This window comes from Acinonyx jubatus, chromosome D1 (genome assembly GCF_027475565.1).
Source record: "Acinonyx jubatus isolate Ajub_Pintada_27869175 chromosome D1, VMU_Ajub_asm_v1.0, whole genome shotgun sequence".
In the NCBI taxonomy this organism is placed as follows: domain Eukaryota; kingdom Metazoa; phylum Chordata; class Mammalia; order Carnivora; family Felidae; genus Acinonyx; species Acinonyx jubatus.
Window position 1 is genome coordinate 43,184,784 of NC_069390.1, and position 26,373 is coordinate 43,211,156.

Here is a 26,373-nt window from a genome sequence, read left to right on the forward strand (position 1 = left end):
AGAGGGAGACACAGAATCGGAAGCAGGCTCTAGGCTCTGAGCGGTCAGCACAGAGCCCGACGCGGGGCTCGAATTCACGGACTGTGAGATCATGACCTGAGCCGAAGTCGGACACCCAACCGACCAAGCCACCCAGGCGCCCCAACACAAAATCATTTTAAATGCGTCATTTTAAAAAGCAATAATAGCTAGCATTTTGTTCTATACCTTCAATGTGCTGAGCTCCATACTAGATGCATCCCACATTTTTTTTTCTAACTCTTACAACAACCCCGTGTGCTGGCATTATTCTCATTTTATGGATATGGTGCCGGGATATGAAATAATAGTCCTAGATTAAATAGTAAGTGACTCGGCAAGGATTTATACCTAGATCTAGATGGCCCATATACCTGCATTCTGTCCTATGATATCAAGAAGAGGTGCTAGATAAACATTTATGAAATGAATAAATTTGGTCACCTGCTTCATTATACACATGCTTCTCAGCTGCATTCTATGGTTGCCTTTTAAAGAACCTGGTCAAGACTGCAGTGGATGGAGTGACCCAGGTGATATCTACAGTTACTACTCTGCATCCTGGGAGGGAAGACTGGGTTAGAAACTTGTCTCTGGCATCTAAGATTAGAGACTGAGAAGGACTCAGGGCCTTGGGAGTGTGAGCCAGGCCTCCCCCAGCCCCCGGTCAGGCTGGGCTGGGAAGAATCCTCTCCACCGCCCCATGCCGATTGGATTCATGCTGGCCTTGGCCGTGAAACCAAAGCTCCACCTCTGCTGTTACCACTTTTTGCCTACTGATCACTATGCCATTTTCACCATCTGATATTCTCCCACACTGGAGCACAGAAAAGGGATTTCAGTCTGAATGCTGGATATACATACGTTTTCAATTGCTTAGGTACACAAAAGAGACCCAAGTAGAACTTGGTAAATTTTTGCATCCAGCGATTATAATCAAGTATAGACAATGTTATCGAAGGGAGAGAGCATGGGTTTTTGAGTCAGACAAAACTGGGTTCCTATCCTGGATTTCCTGCTTGCTAGTCATGAAACGGGTGGCAAACTATTGAACTTCTTTGAGACAAAGTGTCCCATCTGTAGAATGGGCATAATAGTACCTGTTAAAAATAAAACCCAAAGATGCGTGTAAAGTGTCAAGCATTTTCATAAATCTTATTTCTTTTCCTTCATCTTGTCTCCTAAACAGAAAGAATCTGAGAACTGACATTCATTCAAAAATATAAAAATAGGAGTCAGATTTGCTTGAAAATCTAATTTTAACTCAAATCATACAACTCTTAGATTGGGAGACTATGGGGTGGAAGAGATAAAAATTTAGTTACTTGTGTCTTGATCAATATTTCTTTTCAGGAGGAAAAAAAGTAATTTCAATATTATCTACAGAAGCAGGTTTTAACATTCATACCACAAGGGACTTCTTTTCATTAATTTTCAAAGATAATCCCACTTTTAGATAAAAATCTCCCTGTCAAACCACAGTTATCAAGTAATAATTCACTTTCTTGTCTTTGTTAAGCAACAACAAAATCAAATGACTACTAGAGCTTTTAATTGGCATGTATCCCACATGACCCAAGCGAAGGTGCTGGGTGTTAGTTCTTTGAATTGCCTCTTCTTGGTTCTTGGACCTCTGTTTATACCTTTACTGACTCCCACAAGGATCCATAAAAACCAGTGGGATTGGAATTTGATTCGGGAGAGATGTTCAGGCAGTGAACTTCCATCTACAGCTCAGGGGACCAAAATTGGACAAGATTTCCTTTCCTGTTACACAGAGCAATTGCTGGGTCTGGTCCTCGAAACAAAAAGGACTCTGTTTTGTATGGTTACTACATGGCCCCTTCGTCTCTCGTTGGAATTTGACAAGCAAATTGGCATTTGTGTTGCTGAGACTGTCGTAGAATAGTGATTGTTAATTATACCCTAGATGTCCTGCCTCATTCTGTCATGGATGCATTATGCTAAATGTGTACAGTGAGCAAAAGATCTTAAATTTGATTTCAAGTTGCATATCCAGAATGCTACCAGACCCGCCCCAGGGCAGAGAGCTCTGAAATCAGCCTGTGAGGAGCTGTGTTCCAGAATTCCTGGTTCTACCTTAGACCGGGAAGTATTCAAAAGGTCCAGCAGGTGTCAGTAAGAATTCTTTGATTGTCTCCAAGTCGAGTATGAGCACAGCAAATTACCTCACCCCTTGCCCTGAAGAGCTGTCTCCAGACGGGGCATTGTGTGAGCTGTAACTACTTCAGAGACAGTATTTTCCATAAGGATCTACTCCTCTAATTGGTAAAATTCTGACCTTTCATCTCAACCCCAAAGCAGGATGAATGAAGCAGTCTCAATTATAAAAAGCCTTCAAGGGAGGAGCACGTGAATAGGTGGTTGCTTCTAAAAATAAATCTAGTCTGTGTCAGCTCTGGTTTCCCCTGTGTTGCCCGCCTGGATTGCTTCTCAGCAACTTCAATCTCTTACCCTGCGGGCTTAATCCCGCTAAAGTTGGGACCAGGCATTAAGTTTACTGCGGCTTTAGAATCAGCAACCAGGGACAACGTGCCATGATTGCTGTAAGTATGCTGATACACTCCTCTAAACATCTTTTTGATTAGTTTTGGGATACTTCGCGTATTAAGAAAAGTATAGAGGGGTGCCCGGGTGGCTCAGTCGGTTAAGTGTCCGACTTCAGCTCAGGTCATGATCTCGTGGTCCATGAGTTCGAGTCCCTAGTCAGGCTCTGTGCTGACAGCTCAGAGCCTGGAGCCTGTTTCGTATTCTCTCTCCCTCTCTCTGTGCCCCTCCCTGTTCACACATACTCTCTCTCTGTCTCCCTCAAAATAAACATTAAAAAAAAGTGTACAGAATAATAAACAAGCACCCACCTGTTCACTACCCAGATTTAACAATTAGTAAGATTTTACCATAAATACTGCAGGTCTCTTATTTTATTATGAATGAACTAAAGGTCTCATATATTCCTCCTCAACCCCATTCCCTTCCCTTCCTTCCCAGGACAAGCACTATCTCACAGTTCATGTGTATTCTTCCCACCTATATCGATTGCCGGGGGGAGGGGGGTGCCATTATAAAATGCCACAGATTGGTTAGCCTAAATGACAAAAAGTTATTGCCTCCCATTTCTGGAGTCTCGACATCAGAGACCAAGATGTCGACAGAGCCACGCTCCCTCTGAAGGCACAAGGGAAGGATTTGTTCCAGGCCTCGCTTCTAGCTTCTAATAGTATAACTCCAGGCTCATGTGGTGTTTGCCCCAGGTGCCTGTCTCTGTGTCCAAATTTCTAAGATCACTAGTCATAATAAATAAGGGGCCCACCCCACTCCAGTATGACCTCATCCTAACCAATTACGTCTACAATGACTCCATTTCCAAATAAGGTCATGTTGCAATACTAGGGTTAGGATTTCAACATATGAATTTGGAGGGTGTGGGGGGGGCGGCAAAATTTAACTCATAATACTATCCATGAATTAATATTTAAACTATAATTTTTTCCACAGACATTTATAGTATTTTGTGTACATCAACGTTTATATAAATGACATCGTAGGTATCTTGTGTAACTTGTTTTAATCCAACAGTATGTTTTTAAGATGCATCAACATGGCAGATTTGAGGTACTTTGTTTATAGTACTTCCCTGTATGAATGTACCACTATCCTCCCTATACTAACATTTAAAATATCTACAAGGCTCCGGGCGTCTGGGTGGCTCAGTGGGTTGGGAGTCTGACTTTTGATTTAGGCTCAGGCCATGATCTCACAGTCATAGGATCAAGCCTCACACGGGGCTCCACGCTGACCTGAAGCCTGCTTGGGATTGTCTCCCTCTCTCTTTGCCCCTCCACTGCTTGAGCTCTCTTTCTGAAAATAAATAATCATTTAAAAATATATATCTACAAGGTTCAAAATGTCATCTGATTAGTAAGTAATAACAGATACATGAGTCTTGGGCTTGAACTACATGAGTTCTCTGGTTCCAGTCCTTGCCAAGATTATGTGGATCTTGAATTGCATTTTGTGATCCTGCAATTTCACGATGTCAGGCCTGAGGAGTTTCCATCGTTTGGGAAGTTTCCGGCAGCAGGAGGAGAGCCAAATAAATGTTGGGGAATATCACTAAGCAACAAAGGAGAGAGGGAAGATATTTTAATTGAAGAATAAGTATTTAAGACCTGAGTTTGGTTTGAGAGAGTCCTGGGGTGACAGTTGGGGGTTCCCAGCCCACGGGACATGCCTGTAGGAGGAAGGCAGAGAGACTGAAGATGAGCTCTGTGTCCCAGGTCCTGACTCTTCTGAACTGGTCTTTGGGGCAGGAGATTGACCCCACCGCCCTTTGATCAACAGTTATGGTGAGCGTCCAACCCTACAAAAGGGAGTCAAATAGTAATGTGAACTCTGCAGAAAAGCTCCCAAGTCTCTTACAAGTGAGCAGTCCTGAGCCTCACCTACTTCTCTGGGGTCTCCCTTGCCAAGGGTTTTAGCCATGACTCACTTGAGATTCAGCAAAGTGAAGGAAGCCTTGATCCTAAAGGTAGAAGATACAGCACAGCTGAGGGGCGTGTGTGTGGCCAACCATGGGCAGGAGAGGGAGGCCAACCAGCACATGGACGTACTCCACAAGGCCATCAAACTCAGGTGCCAGGAGATAGACAATGACATGGCCATCCTGGTCAAGTTCTTAGAGAAAGTGCAAATGTCCACTGGTCATTTGACGGAGAGCTGCCAGCATGGATGGAGTCATAGGAACCTTCCTGAGGAGCGATTTCAGAGAAAGAGATGTTGACTGCCTTCACCCAGGACCATTTTCTTCCTGTTTGGTGACATATCATCTGACATTCGTGAGCACCTTCTGCTTTTGTGTACCTCCACCTTTATCACTGTCTGAAGGACCCAGATAAGAGAGCTCCATGTCACTCCCAAATACTGGATCCCTTGAGTAAAATGCTGGTAAATCAGATCGGACTTGTCTTCTGGAGGTGAGTAATGAGGTTGGATGTGAAAGACCTCCACTTTCCTTGCCTGCTATATGGGCCTTTAAAATGTCTTGTTCAAAACTAGAAATTCTCTCTAAAGACCTCCATGAGGAAAGTGCCAACCAGGTACAAGGCAATGAATGACCCCAGATGAGTCAAATGAACCACCCTTGGTCATAACCAACCATCTAAATGGAACTCCCCAGATGAACTTTTAACTTTAGAAGTACTTTAAACGTATAGGTAAGTTATTGCTACATTTTAATATGTTTGCAGGCTCAAGAACAAATTTTTCAAAGACCATTGAAAATTAGCTTCCCCCTCCCCGACCTTGCACCTCAAGGGACTAGTCGATTTAGCAGAAAGCACAGCACAGCTTGGGGGCAGCGGGGGCAGCCAAGATGGAGCTGAAAAACAGCCCTGAAAGCTTTTCCTCTCCCGGCCTTCCGTGAGGGCAGAAGCCAGAGGAGTCTCACTCACAAGTAGTCACTCCTACATCCCCGCTGTCAAAGTGGTCACCATGGCCTGCACCAAAATGAGAGATGACTGAAAGGTTGACGGTGGGACACAGCTGCAGTGGGGCTGATTCAGTCTCAGAGTGGGGAAGAGAGTGGCCATGGACTTTAAAGAAAACGCCATGTAAATGACAAGAGTCATTTTTTATGTGATCCAAAATTTGAAAATATGCAAATAGCCCTTTATGGATTTTTCTATGGATTTCTATTTGGAATCCATGGTTTCTTTTGAGTGTCTTAAGTCTGAAACAATCTCCCTCTCTCTCTCTCTCTCTCTCTCTCTCTCTCTCTCTCTCTCTCTCTTTCACACACACACACACACACACACACACCTCTAATTTCTGCTTTCATCAGTCATGTATAGCCTCAAATGCTATAGAGAAATTACATATAAAAATCACAGGGAAGGAGACTGTAAGACTGTAGACATAAATAGGATCTCTACAAAGGGACCATCAGAAATCTCTAACAAAAAGGAATTTTAAAACAATTGTTTTCAAAGGTTGTCATTGCTTTAAAAATGGAATTGATAACACAGAGTGTCTACTTTGATTTGTCTTTGATGCTTTATTCTGAAACTAGATGAAGGAGTAGCTGTTTTAGAGGTGTTGGTGGTATTGATCAGGAACTGCCCAGGATTTCTATTTTGATTAAGTTATATTTCACTGTCTCATTCCTATTCTTTCTCCCTGAAATAATCTTCATATCTATTATTGTAATTTTAACAAATGAATAACTAAGCTCATGCATCTGTGCTTAACAATTATGTAATTAAAAATGAAAACTATTTTTTCAAGTAAAGAGAAAGTTCAGAATTTGCCAAAACATTGTATTTATATTTTTAAAATCAAGCTGGTGTTTGAGCTTACGTGTATGTGGATGCAATAAAACACACGTGCCCCGAAGTGGAATGAACATGGCTTGGGGGCCAGATAGTCTTTGCTTAGATCTTGTCTTCTGTTACCAGTTACATGGCATTGGGCAAGATGTAAAGTCTCTCTGAACCTCAGTCCTTATTCATACAAAGGGATTAATAAAGGCTATTTAACAGGGTTGTCTTAGAAATGCAGTGAAGTCATGTATGTTACAGTGCCTGGCACAGAGCAGGTTCTCCAACAAAGGATAGTAGTTGTTATTTTGTGGACCCAAGTCCCAGCTCTTCCATTAATTTGCTTTGTAATTCTAGACCAGTCTTTTTACTCCTAAGTGTAGGATGTAGAGATGGGACTAGATAGTCCCTACATCCTTTGCAGGATTAAAGTCTGTTTCTAACACACTATGGGTTTATACATGAGGCACTATCAAGAGGGACCAGGTAATCCGAATACATGCAAAGGTGGGATCTGGGACTTCAACTGTGGCCACATTTCTTAAACATCTGTCACTAGGCTTTATTCTAAGCCCTTTCCAGGTCTTAACACATTTAATTCTGACAATTCTGTGATTAAGATGCTATCCTTCTCCCCTCTTACAGATGAGGACACTGAGGCACAGAGAGGTTATGTGCCTTGTCCAAAGTCACACAGTGAGGAAGCAGTAGAACCAGGATTCAAACTGAGATAGGTTGCGGAGCTCGTATTTGTTTTACACGGTGTGCTTTGCAGCTTTTCTAAGGGCTTTGGCTTATTGACAACCAAAATCACAAGTAATCCCAGCACTTACTCATTTTTACTTTCCTTTCCTGAGCCTGAGGCAGACCCTCATGGTATATTCGCTGGAGGATTATGGTTCTATGAAAGTCCGGAACCGTATCTACCTTCTCGTAGGTGCCTCGTGCTGACTGCCTGCTTTCCTCCTAATAAATGTCTGAAGTCAGACAGGTGTGGTTTCAGTCCCCACATCTGTATTAATTATTCGATTTTGGCAACATTACTTAACCTCTCCAAGCCTCATTTCCACATCTGTAATGGCAAATGCGAATATTAGTACCGATAACTAATGCGCGAATGTGAGAATTGGGAGGGTTAATACATGTCATTTACTGCCGGCAGAAAGCACTCACTAAATCGGATCAGCACCAGTTCTGACCTTGGGGCAGACTTCAGGTGGAGCCACTGAGCTATGAAGAAAGTCTCCTTCCCCCCCCCCCCCCCGCCCCCGCCCTTGTTCTGAGTCTCAGAGTGGGATTCCCTGCCCCAGAGGCCCAGAAGCTGTCACAGATGCAGCCAAACACACAGTCTGTGCTGCAGGCTGCTGGAGAATCCAGGGGCTTTGAGGGTCTTATCAGCTGAGACTGCGTCCCGCCCTCCTGCCTCCACCCTTTACAGCCTAGAGAGGAAGGTCATGGAGCTCTCCTAGATCACCGGGTTCTAACTGTAAATTCCATCCACAGCCTGATGCCACCCTTTCATTCCGCTTGCAAACGTTCTTTTTCAAAAGTTCTGTCTGTCTGAATAACCTGATTTAAAAACAGACAACAGAAAAACAGACCCTTCCAGCCTTTGGCCTGAGTTTTCTACTTTGTGTCGGGCTTCTTTTTCTTCCTCCTCCTCTTTCGCTTATTAATAAAGTTTCCCTTCTGTGCAACAGCATGCATTTGTGGGTGTTACAAAAGATATTGTTAGAGGTACGGGAATTATTCCGAAGTTGAATATAGCCAGAGGAAAGACATGACTGAGCTGCAGTTCCCCCAAGGCAGAGTGCTCTCGCCCAGAATCTTACGTGGAAGCTTCCATTGTGCCATGAGTCCCAGCGCCTTTGAATAGGCTCTTGGTTCCCTCAGTCTTAGGTCTTCTTCCTATCCTTTATTCTTCTTCTTCTTTCTTCTTCTTCTTCTTCTTCTTCTTCTTCTTCTTCTTCTTCTTCTTCTTCTTCTTCATTCTTCCTATCCTTTATTATTAAGACTTCATTTGTTTAGCTTAAGGTTCACAGCAAAATGGAGGGGAAGGTACAGAGATTTCCCACATACACCATGTCCCCACACATAAGCAGCCTCCCCATTGTCAACATCCTCCACCAGAGTGGCACATTTGATAAGGCTACACTGACGCACCATCATCACCCAAGGTCCGCAGTTTCCATTGGAGTTCACTCTTGGTGTTTTTCATTCCATGGGTTTGAACAAATGTATAATAACATGTATCCACCATATGGTATCATACAGAGTATCTTCACTGCCCCCCAAATCCCCTGCACTCTGCCTGTTCACCATTCTCACCCCAACTCCTGACAACTAGTGATCTTTTTACTGTCCATGGTTTTGTTTTTGCCAGAATGTCATATAATTGGGATCATACAATATATAACCTTTTTGGATTGGCCTCTTTCACTTAGTAATATGCATTTAAAGTTCCTCCTGGTCTTTTCGTGGGTTTATAGCTCATTTCTTTTTAGTGCTGAATAGCATCAATGGTCTGGATACACTAATTTATTGATCAACTTACCTACTGAAGGCCATGTTACTTCCAAGTTTTGGTAATTATGGGTAAAGCTGCTACGATCATCCATGTGCAAGTTTTTGTGTGGTCATGGTCTTAACTCCTTTGAGTAAAAACTAAGGTGCATGATTGCTGGATTGTATGGTAAGAGTATGTTTAGTTTTGTAAGAAGCCGCCACACTGTCTCGTGAGGTGACTGGTACCATATGCATTCCCATCAGCAATGAACAAAAGTTCCTGCTCTCCACATCCTCGCCAGAATTGGTGTCAGTGTTCCAGATGTGGGCCATTCTGATAGGCGTGTAGTAGTATCTCATTGTCGTAGTTTGAATTTCCTTATTACATGATAGAGCATCTTTTAATTTGCTTACTTGTGATCTACACACCTTTTTGCTGAGGCATCTGTTCAGGTCTTCAGCTCATTTTCTAATAAGGCTGTTTATTTTGTTATTGTCAAATTCTGAGAGTTCTTTGTGCATTTTGGAGAATAGACCTTTACCAAATGTGTCTTTCACAGAATTCTCTCCCAGTCTTGGCTTGTCTTCTCATTCTCTTGGCATTGCCTGTCACAGAAGTTTTTGATTTCAATGAAGTCTAGCTTATCCATTATTTCTCTCGTGGATCATGACTTTGATGTTGTAACTAAAAAGCCATCATCATCACACCCAAAGCCATCTCAATTTTCTCCTATATTATCTTCTAAGAGTTTTATACTTTTCTGTTTTAGATTTAGCTGTGTGATCCATTTTGAATTCATTTTCGTGAAGGATATAATCTGTGTCTAGATTTCTTTGTTTCTTTTTGCATGTGGGTGTCCGGTTATTCCCGGACCATTTGTTGAAAAGATTATCTTTGTTCCACTTTATTGTCTTTGCTCCTTCGTCAAAGATCAATTGACTATATTGGGGGGGGGGGTGTATTTCTAGGCTTTTATTCTGTTCGCATCATCTACTTGTCTATTCTTGTACCAATACCACACTGTCTTGATTGCTGTAGCTTTGCAGAAAGCTTTGAAGTCAGGTAGTGTCAGTCTTCCAATTTTGTTCTTCTTCAGTATCGTGTGTTTACCTTTCGTCACTTGTTGATACTTGTACTAATTGTGCGAAAGCCATGGTAGGCAAAATTGTACCTTAGTACGATCAAGGTAGCACCAGGCCATTCTTATACTCATCGTATTCATTACTGCCTCCACTTTCAACTACCAATTTCAACTACCAATTTCACTTAGAAATATCCCTGATGAGGTAGTAAAAAATGGTGAACAGTTAAATACTGACCCTTTAGGAGGTGTCTTCTTTTCATGGTCTGAGTGCTGGCATGAGAATTTCACTTAAGGCACTTCCGCTGCGGGCTGAACTAGGATGGGTGTCAGTTTCAAGAAAAAAGCACTTGTGTGATTGTTTGAATTGCAAAGGGAACTCATTACTTCCCATGGAAGACTATTTTCACTTGAGAAAATAATTGACAGAAAAACTATGGTTACCGAGACTGAAGTATTTGGCAGACATCGTCACAAAAACAAACAAAGTGAGCTTGTTTCCTCAAGGGAAACAACTGACAGTATTTGTTGCCAATGATAAAATTTGAGCTTTCAAGCCAATGAAGACATCAGGAGTGATATTAATCAAATTCGTTATCATATGATGAAAGGTGTCAACATTTGGATAATTTGCATAACTCAGTGAGATACATCAAAAATCTTGTTCCTGCGGCATCTGAGTGGCTCAGTTGGTTGAGCAACCGACTTTGGCTCAGGTCATGATCTCACGGTTTGTGAGTTCGAGCCCCAGATCAGGCTGTGTGCTGACAATCAGAGCCTGGAGCCCGCTTCGGATTCTGTGTCTCTGTCTCTCTCTGCCCCTCCCCTGCTCAGAGACGCTCTGTCTCTCTGTCTCTCAAAAATAAGTGAACATTAAAAAAAAATGTTTGTAATCGTATTCCTTCTTTTTCCTGAAAGTTGAAGCTTGGTATCAGCACTCAGAAGACCTTGGTCTGAGTCCAGGGCCTTCCATTTACTTGCTACTTCAGCTCCATGGTCAACTGTGAAAAATGAGTTTCCTCTGTTTTCTCATCTGTAAGATGGGTATAATACCTACCTCATAGAGTTGCATAATGACTGAATAAATCATATATAGCAATAAGTATTAATGTATACTGATAAGGATATATAAAATGATATAAAAAGTGCTTGGCACATGGTAAATATTGTACAAGTGTTTTCTATTACTATGATTATCACCATTTTCTTCATCATCATTTTAGGTAGAAAGCCCCTCACATCACCGTTCTCTAAGAGCATAAGATTTCAGACCAAAGGCTCTGGTAATAGATATTTCTGGGTTCAGATCCTGGTACCACTTACTAGTTAGTGATCTTGGACAGTAATTTAATAATATAGTGACGTCTTACGTGATTCTTATCAGAAATAAGTGAGATAATACATGTGAAATGCTTAGCTCAGGACATGATACATTAGGTTAACTCGTTTAGAATAGTAATATGAGTTCAAGAAATGTTTCTTGAATTATATAAAATCATATCACAATACGATGATATTAAGCCTCTCAGAAGGATTTACAGATTCTTGTGATACTTTCAAGCAATGAGATGGATAAACCAGTTCTTAAAAACAAAAACAAAAAGCTCTGAATTATAACATCATCTAATTTCTGTGGTACGAATACTCCCGCCATTACCAATTTCAAGCTACCAAAATGAGACCACTGAATGCAGAACTGGGGGCAAATTCTCACAATTGTCGCTTGCAAACTGGTGTGAGCAAGATGTAGCACACCGCTACTTTAAAGTATACTTTTGAAAAGGTATCATTTACTAACACCTCCTCTGAGGATCCTACTCACCAGGAAGTTACACAAGAGCAAAAAAGCCTAAGGAAACTGAGTTTCTGGGGACTTTGGAAATCTCTTTGACTTCTCACTAAACCCCTTAGAATTTGACCCATTCGTGCGCTTATGAAAACAATACAACTCTCTATGGAGTTTTAATAGTTGGAAAAGATTTTGTGACATGAAACCGTAGGAATTAAGAACTTAAGTCTAAGATGGAATTTAATCTGAAAACACAAGACACATTTCGTATGATTTCATTTAGTATAGAATAAAGCTTTCCTTCTAGTATGTTCTGTCCAACTATGAAATTTATTTAAAATCTTTTAGAAAGGAGCAAGCCAACTTAAAAAGAAAAAAAGCCAAAAGACTGCTGGGCAGTTAGCATACCCTGGTTCCAAAGTGGAGGAGAAGGAGGCAAGGTTACATAGTGAAAATAGAGAAAGCAAGATGAAGGGAAATCGCCCATGACAGTCTGCCATATTAGTCACTATGCATTTCAACATCTGCAACTGAAAAGTCACAGAAGTCAAAAATAAAAACAAAAAAGACTCCTAGGACCACAGACTGCCTGATGTTACTAGAGTATTTAGCCCTTGTCCATTTCATGTAAAAAATAAATTAAGTATAAATAAAGAGGTGAGGGAGCTGATGGGTACTCAGGTTGATCGCAGGAATGTACTCAGAGGGGGCATGAGAAGGGGGCCAAATGGCTTTCCTCTCCCACCCTTCCTACACAAAGCTCTCCTCCATGTTGCTGCAGAGTAAGAAAGAGTCCACAAGCCGGGGCTGGACCAGTTGCTGGAAGTCGGAGTCCTGGAGGCCTTCCGGGCAAACTCCAGCCAGTCTACGCAGAGCAGCCTAGAGAGAAACAGAAGAAATGAGGCAGGTCAGACCAGGCTCTGCTCAGGTGCATGTATTTCCTTCAACGGTCCTGGGAAGTACAAGTAGCTCATTTATTAGTCAATTTGAGCTAATCGTCACCTTGGTCACCTGACACCTTAGTCATATAGTCCTTTTGGTTACCTGGTCACTACAGTAACCTTATCACTTGGTCATCCGGTGTCATTGGCATGTTGGTCATTATGGTGGATGTCATCTGAAAGCCTTCATGATCTTAATAATGGTCTTGCCACTTTGGTTTTTCAATCACCTGAGGAATCTGGTTATTCCAAAGATCTGCCATTTAAAAAACCTGCTCAACTTACTGACATATTGAAGCTCAAGATTTGTTCATGCTAGAGACCATATCTACCAGAAGCAGCAGTGGAATAACAGCCTTGCTTCCAGGTCCCTAGAGTAGCCTGAGAATAGCAAGGGCTATTTATTTAGCCATAAATTCAGCAAAGTTCTGACAAAGCATCATGGGATGGGGAAGTGGGAGAAGAGAGAGGAAGGAAGGTCATAAAGCTGAAGGAGAAGGAGAGTCTGCCACCAAGATGGAGATGAGTAGGAGGAGTGGGGACAGAATGTACACCACGGCCCAGGCCCCCATACGCTGGGCATTTCACTCCTCCCTGAGCAAACTATCCTGTTTTATGCCTGTGTGACCTTGCTCAGCTCAAAGTCCCTCTCCACCCTTCCACTCTTTTTTAGCCAGCAGGTGCATTGATCCTGTGAGGTATGGCCCACCATCACCTCTTCTGGGAAACCTTCCCAGAGTCCTTGAAACAGAGACAGCCCCTCCTTCCTCTGTGCACCCATAGCCCCTGGGCTGACCTCAACCTTCTCACCCGTGGCTGCAACTGGCTTGTGGGTGTTTGTCTCCCACACTAGACTCTGAGCTCCTCAAAGATAGAGACTCTTTTATTTTTCTCTGTATCTATAGCAGGTAGAACAAGGTTTGGCACAGGGCTCAATAAATATTTGTTAAAAAAAAAAAATGAAGGGGCGCCTGGGTGGTTCAGTCGGTTGAGCATCCGACTTAGGCTCAGGTCACGATCCCACAGTTCATACGTTCGAGCCCTGTGTCGGGCTCTGTGCTGACAGCTCAAAGCCTGGATCCTGCTTCAGATCTGTGTCTCCCTCTCTCTCTGCCCCAACACACTCACATTCTGTCTCTGTCTCTCTCAAAAGTAAATAAACATTAAAAAATTAAAAACAAAACAAAATACGTGCTTTAAAAAACGAATTCTATCACTAGAGCAACCTGAAGCTGTAAGTGTAGCCTGTGCACCTAGCTAGACCTCTTTACCGGTCAGCTGAGGCAGTGTGTACTAAGTGTTCAATGCATATTAATACCTTCCCTCTTCTTATACCTGTACACAACAAGGCAGGAGTTGGGAAACAAAGAGAGGAGAATACCTGGAATGGCAGAAGAGAATGAATGAATGAATGGATGAATGAATGAATAAATAAATAAATGGAATAGCAAGGGAGTATCTACACATAGTATTTCATTTAATCCCTACAGGATACTACTACAAGGTAAGTATCATGATCTTCAGCTTGGAAATAAGGAGACAAAGGCTCAGTGAGGGAAAGGGGCCTTCCCAAGACTGCATGGCAGTCCCACTCCAGGACCCTCATACCCATACACACAGGCAGGATGCTGCAAGCCCAGGACACTGGCTTATTACGTTGAGTCCAAGGCAGGCAGAGAGCTCGTTACCTATACCTATTGCTGAGAAACCACCAAGCTGGTGAAAAGAGAGGAAGGCTTAGGTTGGCTGTTGGACAAACAGGTGCTGCCAGGTCTAAGCTGGATCAAGAAAAAGGGACATGTGTCTCTATGCAAGTGAGAAGGGTCTGAAACCTAGTGACAAGAAGTAGACTACAGGAGTCTCTCACTAGTGCGTCCTGCCTCTCCTGGGGTGTGATTGCCCCTAACGACTAAAGAGGCTGAGGGGTGCTTGGGTGGCTGAGTCAGTTAAGCATCCGACTCTTGATTTCAGCTCATGTCATGATCTCACACTTTGTGGGTTTGAGCCCGGCATCGGTTCCAGGCTAACAGCGCAAAGCCTGCTTAGGATTCTCTCTCTACCCCTCCCCCACCCCTGCACACACTCCATCGCTCTCTCTCTCTCTCTCTCTCAAAATAAATAAACTTAAAAAAAAAAAATAAAGAGGCTGAACTCCATAGCACTTTCTGATTCCTCTTGGCTCCAGTTAGGAGAAATCACTCCATTAGTGTAAAAAAGGCACAAAGATGGAAACAGAAATCTTCAGGAGAGGAGGCTACGAGGCCATTGATGTATTTTACATCATCAGGGGTAAAAATAAAGCAAGAGACAGGAAGGGACAAAGAAAGATGAAATGGGGAGAAAATAGACTCATAAGGAGAGAGAATGAGGTACAAGAAGAAAATAGAGAAAGAGAGACAACAGAGAAATGGAACAAGAAGGAATAGTTAAAACAGAGAGACAGGGGCACCTGGGTGGCTCAGTTGGTTAAGCATCCAACTTCAGCTCAGGTCATGATCTCACAGTTCGTGAGTTCGAGCCCCACATCGGGCTCTGTGCTGATAACTCAGAGCCTGGAGCCTGCTTCAGATTCTGTGTCTCCCTCTCTCTCTGCCCCTCCCCACTCATGCTCTGTCTCTCTGTCTTAAAAATAAATAAAACATTAAAAAAATTTTTTAATAAATAAATAAAACAGAGAGAGATGAACTGGTAAAGAAAAGAGATCAAGCATGAGAGGGAGATGGAGAGAGACAGAAATGGTGACAAAGAAAAAGAGAGAGAGCCCAGGGGGTGGGGGGATAATAGGATGGAGGTAGGAGCAGGGGAGGAGCCGGCAAGGGAGGCAGAGGAGGGAGTTGGTGGAGAGGACTAAGGGGATAAAAGAAGGTGGGAAAAGGAAAGAAGGAGAGATAGAAAAGAAACCTGAGAAAGGAGGCAACATCTAGAGGAGAGAAAAGCAAAAAATAAAATGAGAGGGAAGAGGGAAAATGGGAGAAGAGAGAGAGAGGGAGAGGAAAAGAAGGGGTGAACTAGGAAATAGACCTGAGAAAACACAAAGGCAAATAAACACCCTCATCTTCCCAGGGTTCCCAGGAAGACTGCAGGACAAGAACCCAAACCAACCCTGAGCACCCCCTCCTCAGTGTCCCGGGGCTCAAAGGACCCTTCAGCCTTCTGAAGCCTTTCTTTGCATCTCTGCTTCCCTCAAAGGGTTAACAGCCAGTCATCCCAGGATCTCATTCCCAGACAGTCTGAAAACACCCAAGCATTAAACAAGCCCAGCAGCCCACTGACAGCCGTCTCATTAAGGAAAAATCAATTCTGTTTGCGAAAGGCAATCTGCACTGCCACTTTCCCAGATGTGGGACACGATAATTGAAATGTCCTCCTTCCACCTGAAGAGAGACTTTGAAGCTGAGAAGAAGGCCTTGGGGAGGGCAGGAGAGGTAGCCTCCAACTCCATCTGCCAGGCCAGGCTTCTGGCGGCCCCCATCTCAGCAGCCAGGGGACCACACTCCAATGTGGAGCCCCTTCTGGGAGCCAAACCAAGAACACCCTCCAATTCTGGGGCCCAAGGGTGGGGAGACAAGACTACCAGTCCCTCAGGCAGGCAAAAAACAGTGAACAAACCTAATGTCCTATGGAGATACTAAGACCTGGAAAAGGGCCCCATCCCTAGGAAGGTTCCAGACTAGAGGGAGAGAAATACAAATACCTGCCATGAGCCAAGGTGGCAAGACCAGGGCCATTAGACATGGGGGAGAAACATGACTGAAAACAAGATGGCCTGGCCAAGAAGTCAAGACCTTCAGCATTAGACAGGCCTGTATTTGAATTCCAAGAGCCTCCCCTTAGAACACCAGGTACACTGGATAACATAACCTTCTTCCTACTGAATAAAAAAAAATCTAAGCCAGCAGGTCCAGGTGCATGCTGTCTTTGAGCCATAGATGCCTCCCAGGACACTCCATAGAGGAGAGGGATTTTGGTCCGAGATTGAGGAGGCTGCTGGCAAAGCCACAGAAAGGGCATCTGCTTAGGACGAGGGCCAAGGCACAGTGTCATAGTGGCTCACAGTACTCTGGTCTAGACAAGCTGGACAGGGCCTGTAGGCCCCCAGGGGTATGCTGGAGCCAGACAGCAGGCCATAGATAATGGAGAACCATGGAAGGGCTGATCGTGTTAGTGTCTTGATTGTAATATTAGGATTAGCCCAGCAACCACAAGGAGGGTGGTTTAGGGAGGGAAGGGCTCTCTTCAGCATCCAACGACCCATCTTCGGTGAGAAATGTAATCCTTTTTCCACTGGAAAGTCCTTCAAGTGATTGATGATGGTAGCCAAGCCCTTCTGTGTATTTCACTTCAAACTAATAATAAAAATGGAAAAGGAATTGTGACAAGCCCACATATATGAATGGAGCTTTCTGGTTTCCCACCATTGCCTCAGGGCCTTGTAGTGCTGGGCACCTGTGGGCTTCCCGAGTTGTGGAGATAATGGTAGTTGGGGCCAATGATTGGGTTTGCCCGGCATTAACTCTCTCCACTTGACGCACTCAGCCAGACAGAATTCAGAAGGCCTGTGAACTTGGAGGAAAAAATTATATCATTACGCTTATTAACTTCCAACTGAAACTCAGCCTCTCCTTCAGTTGTGAATGCAGCAACCAACCACAAAGTCTCAGCAATTCCTATGACTTGTGGACCAATAAAAATCACAGATCCTTTCATATCCCCGTACACTTGTTGGAGGTACCTTCAAATATCATTTATGCTTCTTGCTAGTCAAGGTTACAATACTCATTAGACCCACTGCTATCTCTTATTTAATGTGTTAATTAAAAGTATGTATATTAATATACCATATATATAAATACTCTAATAATTATTTTAATAGAATTGGTTTCCTTCTTAATTCTATATATTTTGGGTTATGCATTTGAAACATTATTCTTAGAAGGGAAACAGAAGCTTTACCAGATTGCCCAAGGCACAAAAAAGTTAAGGGTGTTCTGCATGTATCAGAATCAAAGCCCCATGAGAGCAGAGATGTTTGTCTTCTTTTTCCCCCCCACAGCCATATCTCCGTGGCTTAGAAGTGTGCATGGCACATAGAACCACTTGGTAAATATTTATTGACTAAGATTTATAACCACTTAGTGACCCACCCAATGTCACACAGCTCATTAATGGCAAAACCAAGATGGATGTGTCTGGCTGTAACGCCCTGCTGTCTCTATGACAATATGATGCTCCCAGAAATGAGAAGAGCTCAGTCTAAAAAATGATGGGGTGAGGAGGGGGTTTTACTGTGAAACAGCTTGAAGGGTCTTCAGATCCATCGCTTCCCCCTTGCATTCTCTGAGGACCAGCCAAGAATCTGGCACTCCCTTCTGAAAGTCAAATGGCCTGTTTATACAATGGCTTCCCTGTTCCCTTTGGCTTCCAGCTGGAAGCTGCTCTGCTTTGGGATTCAGTGGAGCCCCAGCAGGGAGGAATATAGAGACTAGGCATGCATTCCCATCTGGTATGGTTTATTCTTTCATGGTGGACCCAAACAGCAAGGAGAAGTTGGGTGGGGACCTCCCAAGATGCCCTTGTTGGGTTCAGGTTGAAGATCCTGGTGAATCACACTTTCTGTTCTGTCCTACCACCTCCAGTCCTACTCCACAAAAGACAGGGGAGCTAGAAAGCTGGAAGAGTGCCAGCAAAGGGGCTCTGTCCGAGAGGAAGGAAGGCTTTCCTCACAATGCCCCTTTGGGAACAGGCAGGAAACATCCATCCCCTAGTTCCCATTCCAGTTCACACCATGGCATGGCCAACACCACCTAGCCTTCTGCCCACCAGCCACTCTGGTATTGATCTGCTGTTAAGACTCCTCAAAAACTCAAAGGTTTATGATTACTAAAAGTATGAGTGGGGGGGTTCCCCAACTCCCCATCTTTCACATAGATGACCTCATATAATTTTCTTACCAGTTTTATGAATGAAGCGAAACACCTTTATCGCCATTTTAAAGAGGAAAGTTGGGCGCAGAGAAGTCTCATGGCTTACTTAAGCCAACCAAGGCATCACCAGTTCTCCTGGCCCTTGGTCTGCAATCCCAAAGCCCAGGGAGGGAGCGGAGGAATACCGAGAACTCACCAGGCAAGCCACAAGCACAGCATCGCTGCTGTTCCTCTCCGAGGGCGATCTGCAGAGCTCGATGAGCCGGGACATACCTGTGTGAGACGCATGAGAATGTCATGCCCAGGATGGGGACAGGCCTGGCCAGACCTGACCCAGAGGTGCCCCCCTCCCTCACACGGCCCTCTGCACGGGGCGCTATAGAGGCAGGTAGCTCCAGGACCCCACCAGCTCACCAACTGGCTGGGGAAAGGGGGCTGAACCCACCTGGAGGAGCTTGTAGTGGAAACTTTCTGTCCCCTTGAATGTGAATGGTCCCTGGTCAGGGACAGCCGCAGACCCTGAGCTTAGTCAAAGTGCAACAGAACCTAACTTCCTGTGTAAGTACTTCTGATTTTTCCAGAACTATATTTGATGCTTCCATTGTTATCAGTGGGACTTCCCAATACCATTTTTTCCCCGATTGCCTATTTCAGTCGGAAAATACAATGCGGCTTAAGTTACAGAAAACTACAGATTGGGGAGGTTAATGGTCCCTAGTCCTTTACAGAGGAAAGGTAAAGAATCGACTTTGTTTTTCAATGTAAATTGCTTTTGATGTAAATTGACAAACTCTGAAAAACAAAAACAGAACGAAAAGCTAACTCAGAAGATATTAATAAAAAGTGTACAGATACATTCTGCAGGTTTATCTTCCACAAAGTCTTTCTGGAGCCAGAACCCAGGGCCACCTCTTGCCGTTCGCCAGGTATATCTACATGATAGGTGACAATGCCATGGCTAATCTCATGCCTCTGCCTGGAGCACCCTTTCTCAACCATCACATTGGAATAATGCCTCAACCTACAGCTGAAGACTCACCTTGCTAACACATTCTTCGACCCACCCAGATAAATGTGAGCTACCTCCGCTGTGGGCCAAACGTGCCACGGACATGCTTTGAACACTGCTTTATGGCATTCAAGTGCATATTTTTCTTTCCGTATCTGCCACCCCACCAGGTTGTAAGCCCCTGTGGTCAGGTCAATGCGATATACCTAGCGCTCGGAACAGAGTCTGGCACAGAGTGGGCACTCTGAGAATATGAGTTGGGTAAATGTGACTAACTGAATGAACACATGGCTTAAAAGTAAATAAATCAAGTAACGAGTGAGTTAATGAATGAACCAAAGGATGAATTAATGAGTGAACAGACTAATCGAAGGGTAAGTCAACAAATGAGGAGTGAATAACTGAATAAGCGAATGAATGAGAAAAGGAATGAGAGTAAAAGAATAGGGTCCTTGGCAGGAAGTCTGCATGTGAATTGCTTTTTTATCCACTGTTAGCCTCTCTAGGCCCCTCTCCTCTCTAGCTTCAGCCCCACTTACAAGCTAGATGAGGGGCTGCACCTTGGGCCCCCATCACAGCGTTTTCTGGCACCCAGAGAGCGAGGCTCACCTCAGCCCCGCCTTTGCTCTGAGTCATCTGTCGTCACCATGAAATCAGGAGTGCTCCCATCCCCAAGCCCACCTCCCCACCACAGCACTTACAGCTCAGCCGCACGGCCTCCCGTGCCACAGCTGGGTCTCGGCTGAGACGGGCCAGGGTCACGGCAGCCTTCTGCTGGACTCGCTCACAAGCCGCCACCTCGGCAGGGGTTCCAGACCTTGGCTTCTCGGACAGCATGTCCATGATAAGCTGGACCCCTGGGCAGGAGAAAATGAACAGTTGGTACCTGCCCCAGCAAGGAGCCTCTCCCCCCGCCCCCCGTCCCAGGGCCAGCTGCATGGATGGCTGCAAAAGCTTGAGACTTAGGGGGTCTCAACCACAGAAAGGAAGCTGGACAAGGCCACATCTTTTACTCCTTCTGCCCTGGAGATATCTCTGATTCCATGTACTAAGTCACTATACTTAGAAGGGACATCAGGAGGACATCCCTTTTGATTTTTCAAATGCTATTTCTGAGCTTTTATTACATGTGTGATGCTGCACTAAATGCCCAATAAATGCACGATCCCCTAATAGTCTCCCAATAGTCTCATGAACTAGGTACTAATATAATTCACTCTGAGGCCCAGAGAGAAGTGAAGTCTCTTTTCCAGGGTCCCACAGTTAGTAGTCAGGGGGCTGGTATCAGAACTCAGGTAACCTGATTATTCCCTCACTCTTTCACTTCTGAGGCAGCTGTATCTGAGATTGGTCCAGAGATGACGAGTCCTCCGTGGGACGTGACCCAAACCTGGGCTGGATAAGCAATAGATCCAGCCCCGAAGGAGGGTAGGCAGTTAGGCTGAGAGCTTTAGCCCTGAACTTGGGTAGCTGAGAAGCCTTACCACCCTCTCCTGAAGCCAGATCTATCTGCTGATTGTCCCCCAAACTCAAATCCACATTGACTCCCATCTCCATGCCTTTGTCACCTAATTCTTCTGCATGGCAGGCCCTTTTCCCTCACATGCTCCATCTAAAGAATTCCCATCCTGCAGGCTGTAGTAAAAGTCCATCTTCTACGGGACATCCTAACTGCCCCAGGTCACACCCCCTTCCCTGCACCTAGAGGCACGGGCCAGCTTAGAACTCAAACCAGACGTGGCCCACAGATGTACTTTTGCTTTCTTTTGTTGCTCCATACAGTGTCTAAATTTTTTTTAATTTCGCTCTTATGAAAATTGGAAGGTTTCCATAAAAATCCAGATTGTCAGTTTCTAAAAAAATCCCCTCCTGACCTGACATTGGGTCCACATTTCTTCATGACAACAATTTGCTGAAACTTACTATAAGCTTGCGACTTTAAATAGGATTGGTCCAGTCCCTGCTGAGCCTACATCATCCATTTATGTTACTTGTCTGGGTCCACAGGCATCTAAGTTTGTGACCTCTGCCTTAGACCGTGGAGCCAGAGGGTTTTTGGAGATCTGGCACTTCCCCTCCATTCTGTCCTTCCCCTCCATTTCACAGAAGAGCACCTGAGGTCTGGAGAGAGAAAGTAATTTCCCAAGTTCACACAGAAGTTGGTTGCAGTTTAGGACCTCAGCCACATGCCCCTCTGAATCTTACTTGAACCAGATGTAATTTCTAACTCCCTTGGATCTCAATGCACAGGGGCTATAAGTTACTTAGGTATGGCCCTGAGATTATTCAGTCCTGAGGAGGGGCCATTTCTCTTCCTGGTGAGATTTGTAAGTGACCCATTTCTCCTTCCTATAGGCTCAAGGGACCCAGAAGACCTACCTTTTGCCTCTATTACCTCTGCCAACACACACTCTAACCTTAGGGCAAGGTACTTCTCTTCCAAACCTTCTCCAAGACCACTGAATGGAACATAGTCTTCAGGCTCCCTATGCCCACAATGTTCCTAAGACAAGGTCATGATTGTGAATGTCCTGAGGTATGTACGTTATGGCCTGTGGGCACATGAACAGGAGATACCAAGGTGACAACTTTGGGAAGAGCCACAAGCCTAGGAAATTTTACTAACTCCTGGTTAAGGTTCCCGTAAAGAAGCCATTTTCCCACCCTGTACTTTGCACCTGGAACCTGACAAAGAATCAAAGAGTTTCTCACACTAGCAGGTAAGCTCCAGGGGGTAAAGATTTGTGCCCGTTTCCTGCATGGAAATATCTAAAGTATCTAAGAATAGTGCTTTGCTCAAATCTTTGTTGAATAAATATCAAATGAATGAATATGAAGGCATTCTTGAATATGAAGGTATTCATTTCATATTCATAAAATCCTTTAAATGTATACTTTGTAAGTCTTATCTAGAAAAAGATAGGATGCTATCAAATTGGGGCTGCCTAGGAAAATCCGGACTGTGTTTCCTAAGTTCTGGCCAGGCTCAATGCCAGAACAGTTGCCTAAGAGTTGGGGGTTACAACTTCAGAGACCAGCCCCCCCAACACCATGCTCCCTCCCCAACATTCTCTCCAGCTCAGCCCCAGCCCCTGAGGGAGAAGCCAAAAGAGGGATACTAATGTCAGTGGATTGACAGGTAAGAGCTTGGGCTGCCCTGGCCTGCCTCCCAGCATAAGGAGGACAGCAGCCACAGTGCCTGACTTGCCAGGATGGCCTCCTTTGTGCAGCCCCCATGACCAACACTCACGCAGAGTTCAGGGCAGGACAGAGACAAAATAACCAGGCTTCAGGCCAACGCATGCGAGAGTCTCATGCATCCTGGTAAGAGGACTGCCTTTCAAAGCCCAGTCCTCACAACAGTGCTTGCCCGGTCCAGCCCACAGGATCTCACTCAGCTCCAGGGGGCCCTGGCTGCGTCACCAACACTGCTGATCCCTCCAGTTATGCCCCACTTTGTACTGTCTCTCCCTCAAATGCTCTTCAGCTGAGCCCCCTGAGACTGATCTGCACCAAAAGAGCAGATGCACTCAGCACAGTCCCCATTCTGTGCCAGATACTCTTCTGATAAACTTTATATTAATCCTCACGTTATCCTATGAGGTAGGTACACTCCCATTCTGCAGATGGAAATGCAGAGCTAGTAAATTACGGGGCCAGGATTCAAACCCGGTGTGTTTCCAGTTTTCACGGTCTCAGCCACTATGCCATCCCTCTGCCACATTATTTTATTGTCGATTTCACACTTTTTCATGTTATCACTTTTGCCGAGTTGGGCTCTCCTCCCAGGACAAAGCCAAGGATTTATCTCTGTGTTCATTTGCTCGGAACAATGTAGGAGGTCTCTAACTGTTGTCTCAATGAGCCAGTCAGTAGCCCTTTGTAAACCATAAAACCCTCCATAGTGGCCACATATTCCAATCCCAACCCCACAGGCCTCTGGACACCCACTACTGCTGACCACTTGACCTTGAGGAGGCTCTGAGTGCAGCAGGAACAGGCCGGGAATGATACCCCTCAGCCTCTCAGCCTCAGCTGGCTCGGTGAAGTTTTTCATTATTAGCTCAAGCACATAAAATTAACACAAAATGATGTCTTTCAATTAGTCATGGGGGATGGGGGATGGGAACGTGTGTGTTTGTTAAAACAGCGGGGCAACCTGGGAGAAGGGGGTTTAACAAGAGCAGAAACAGCTGGCCCCGGGCTCTCAGCTCACTCGTCCTCATTAGCGTCTCTGGTTTCCAACCGGTTGCTAATTGCTCCCTTATTTCCCAGTCACAGGAAGCCCTCGCCACTCTTTGCTCCCAGCTGCAAGGCAGCAGACCCATCCTCCAGCAGAGCCTGTGCAGGTCTGCTTCCTGGCCAAGGAAACCTGGCCCACCTCACCTGGACTTCGTGGCCCCCTCGGCACAAGGTGGGAGCGGGGGAGCGGGTGGGGTAGTGACGCTCTCCGGTGAGGGGTCCGGGGATCAGGCATGCCCTGACCTACTCCCCCACCCACACCCTCCTCAGGCACATCAGCTCTCTAAGTGAGGCCAAATCCAATGTGATAGGAATGACTTAAAGTCCAAACTTGAACTTAAGGAGGCTCTCTGCATTCTCTAGCAGGAATCGATTTTTACTTTTTGGATCATAACGAAATAGTTGTCTTCCCTTCACCACCTAGTTAAATTAGCAACTGCTAACCCCTCACCTTGGGTCTACTTTATCCCCTTCCCTGCTGCTGTATTTCCTGCATGCCACTATCATCATCCGCCGTTCTCTATCTTCTCGTTCATTGCCTGTCTCCCACTACAATTAAAGCCCATCAAAAGCAAAGAAACATTACATGTTGGCCTAGCTGTACACACACACACACGCACACACGCACTCATGTAATTGTGGAGACACACAGGCACACAGGTACACACACACAAGCCTTCACACAAACACAGAGGCACGTGGTCCTTTACAGCCACATAATCCGTGCCACGCACACACTGCCAGAAAGACATACCGTTCTCCTGAATGATGTCAGAGGCACACTGCTCCAGGACAGACATGTTTGCCAAGATGGTCACAATCTGGAAAAGAGAGTTGAGAACCTGAGGAAAGGGGCACACCTGCACCAAGTGGTGCTGTCTACAGAAAGCTACAAAGCTTTCCTTTACCCGTGAGTCTTTACCATCCACGTGGCCCATACTCCCGTGGTATTTTCGTCCATCCTCATGGGCTCCTGCCTCCCAGATGTATTTCCCCAGTGCTTGGTTCCCACTCGTCAGCATGTGGCCCTGGGATGCCCCCACCAAGGGCCCTAGGACCCCGCTGGAGATAACCATGTCACCTGAGTAAAGATGGGGACCCCATCACCTTTCCTCAGGGTACCTCTAGCCCCAGATCCTGAAATGCAGTCAGAACTGCCAGACTCGTGGCTAGCCCCTCCCCTGAATTGGGTTTTGCTCATCCTGGCTTCTTGCCCTGACAGTGAACCCCACCTACTTTCAATCTGAAATCAGTGGACATAAAGGTGAAATTAGAGAACCTGAGTAAGATCAAAGGGCAGCATTACACCCCAAGTGTCAGGTATTGTATGGAATCTGGTAAGAAAGTTCCTGCTCAGCTGACTTTACAAGTCTGTCCTCTGTAAGCTTCCCCTGTCGGTCATTCTTGAAGGGTTCTGACTGTAGTAAAGAGATGCTGTCACCAGGTGGAGACAGTGAGCCTTGGTTACACCCGCATGGGCTGGGCAGCCAATAACCCACCCCACCCTGATAGTCAGTGTTGTAGAGAGAAGTCACCGCATAAAACTGGATTAAGGGATGGACCATCAAGGGACCACTTACAGACCTCAAACTGTAAGGTGCCAAAACACCATTGGAAAATGTGTTTTAACTATTAGTTCAGATACCACCCGAGACATGGCTCCTGATGTAAATGGCAAAATGAAATGCACCCACTTCCACAGAAGCAGAGAGCACTCTCGAGTGGTAATTAAAACAAATAATAAAATAAAATGGAAAACACTTCTCACTGGTGCAGTCCTCTCTCCCTCTCAAAAGGGTTCTTCAAAGCTTGTGGCATATTGTAACTGGAGGCTGTGTCCCCATCTCTGAGGCAGCAGCTGACAGTCTGCTGAGGACAGTTCAGGCAGCTTAAATTCTGGAACTGGATAATGCATAATAATGTGATGTTTACCAACAGAAAGTATTATCTAGGTTTTCATTGGTGCAGTATTGGCATATTCTTCTGCATAATCAATGCATGTAACAAATCTCTCCTTTTAAACAGAAAGGAAAAAGTCTGCCGTATTAATAGAATATCTATCTATCCCCATTCCCACTAAACGCATGTTGAAAAGCGACGCGTGTTCTTAGGGTGCTGAGGCAGATCCCTGTGTGTCAGGCCCTGGTGGCTCAGACCTGCTCAGGGGCTTGGCTGGGGAGTCACTCCCGGGATGGACTGCCAGGGAAGGGACAGGAGACTACCCCAGAAGCTTTATCTCAAAGGCAACTCTGCCCCAGCAGCTGCTTTATGAAGGGAGTGAAGGAGGGCTAGTCCTTAGATGCTCATTTTCCTCCCCTTTTATGATTGTGTGTGAGGGGGGGGGGCGGCGCTAAGAGGAAGGAGTTAGAAGGAAAATGTGGGTTGAAGATGCAGTTAAAAAATGGCAGGTTCCCCAAGAAGCATAAAGTCTTACGAGGAAGGAGACATGAGGCCAAGTCCGTGTCAGATTGCAATTCACCTGGCTTCGCAGTTGCAGGGGACACAACCTCTGCTCCCACCACAAAGAG

General features: G+C 45.0%; 1 protein-coding gene across 3 annotated transcripts in view; it reads right to left on the bottom strand.

Moving 5' to 3' along the window:
- Positions 1-12,040: 12,040 nt before the first annotated feature.
- Positions 12,041-26,373, bottom strand: part of INSC (INSC spindle orientation adaptor protein) — a 128,660-nt gene continuing 114,327 nt past the window's right edge. For 2 of the 3 annotated variants that reach the window (XM_015086329.3, XM_015086330.3), the window contains exons 10-13: positions 24,600-24,666; positions 20,305-20,460; positions 18,791-18,867; positions 12,041-12,608 (exon numbers count right to left, since the gene is read on the bottom strand). In XM_015086329.3, coding sequence (XP_014941815.1) covers positions 12,480-12,608; positions 18,791-18,867; positions 20,305-20,460; positions 24,600-24,666 — 429 coding nt within the window. In that variant the 3' untranslated portion in view covers positions 12,041-12,479. The remainder of the gene's footprint in view (positions 12,609-18,790; positions 18,868-20,304; positions 20,461-24,599; positions 24,667-26,373) is intronic. The other variant, XM_053203453.1, reaches the window with a different exon arrangement.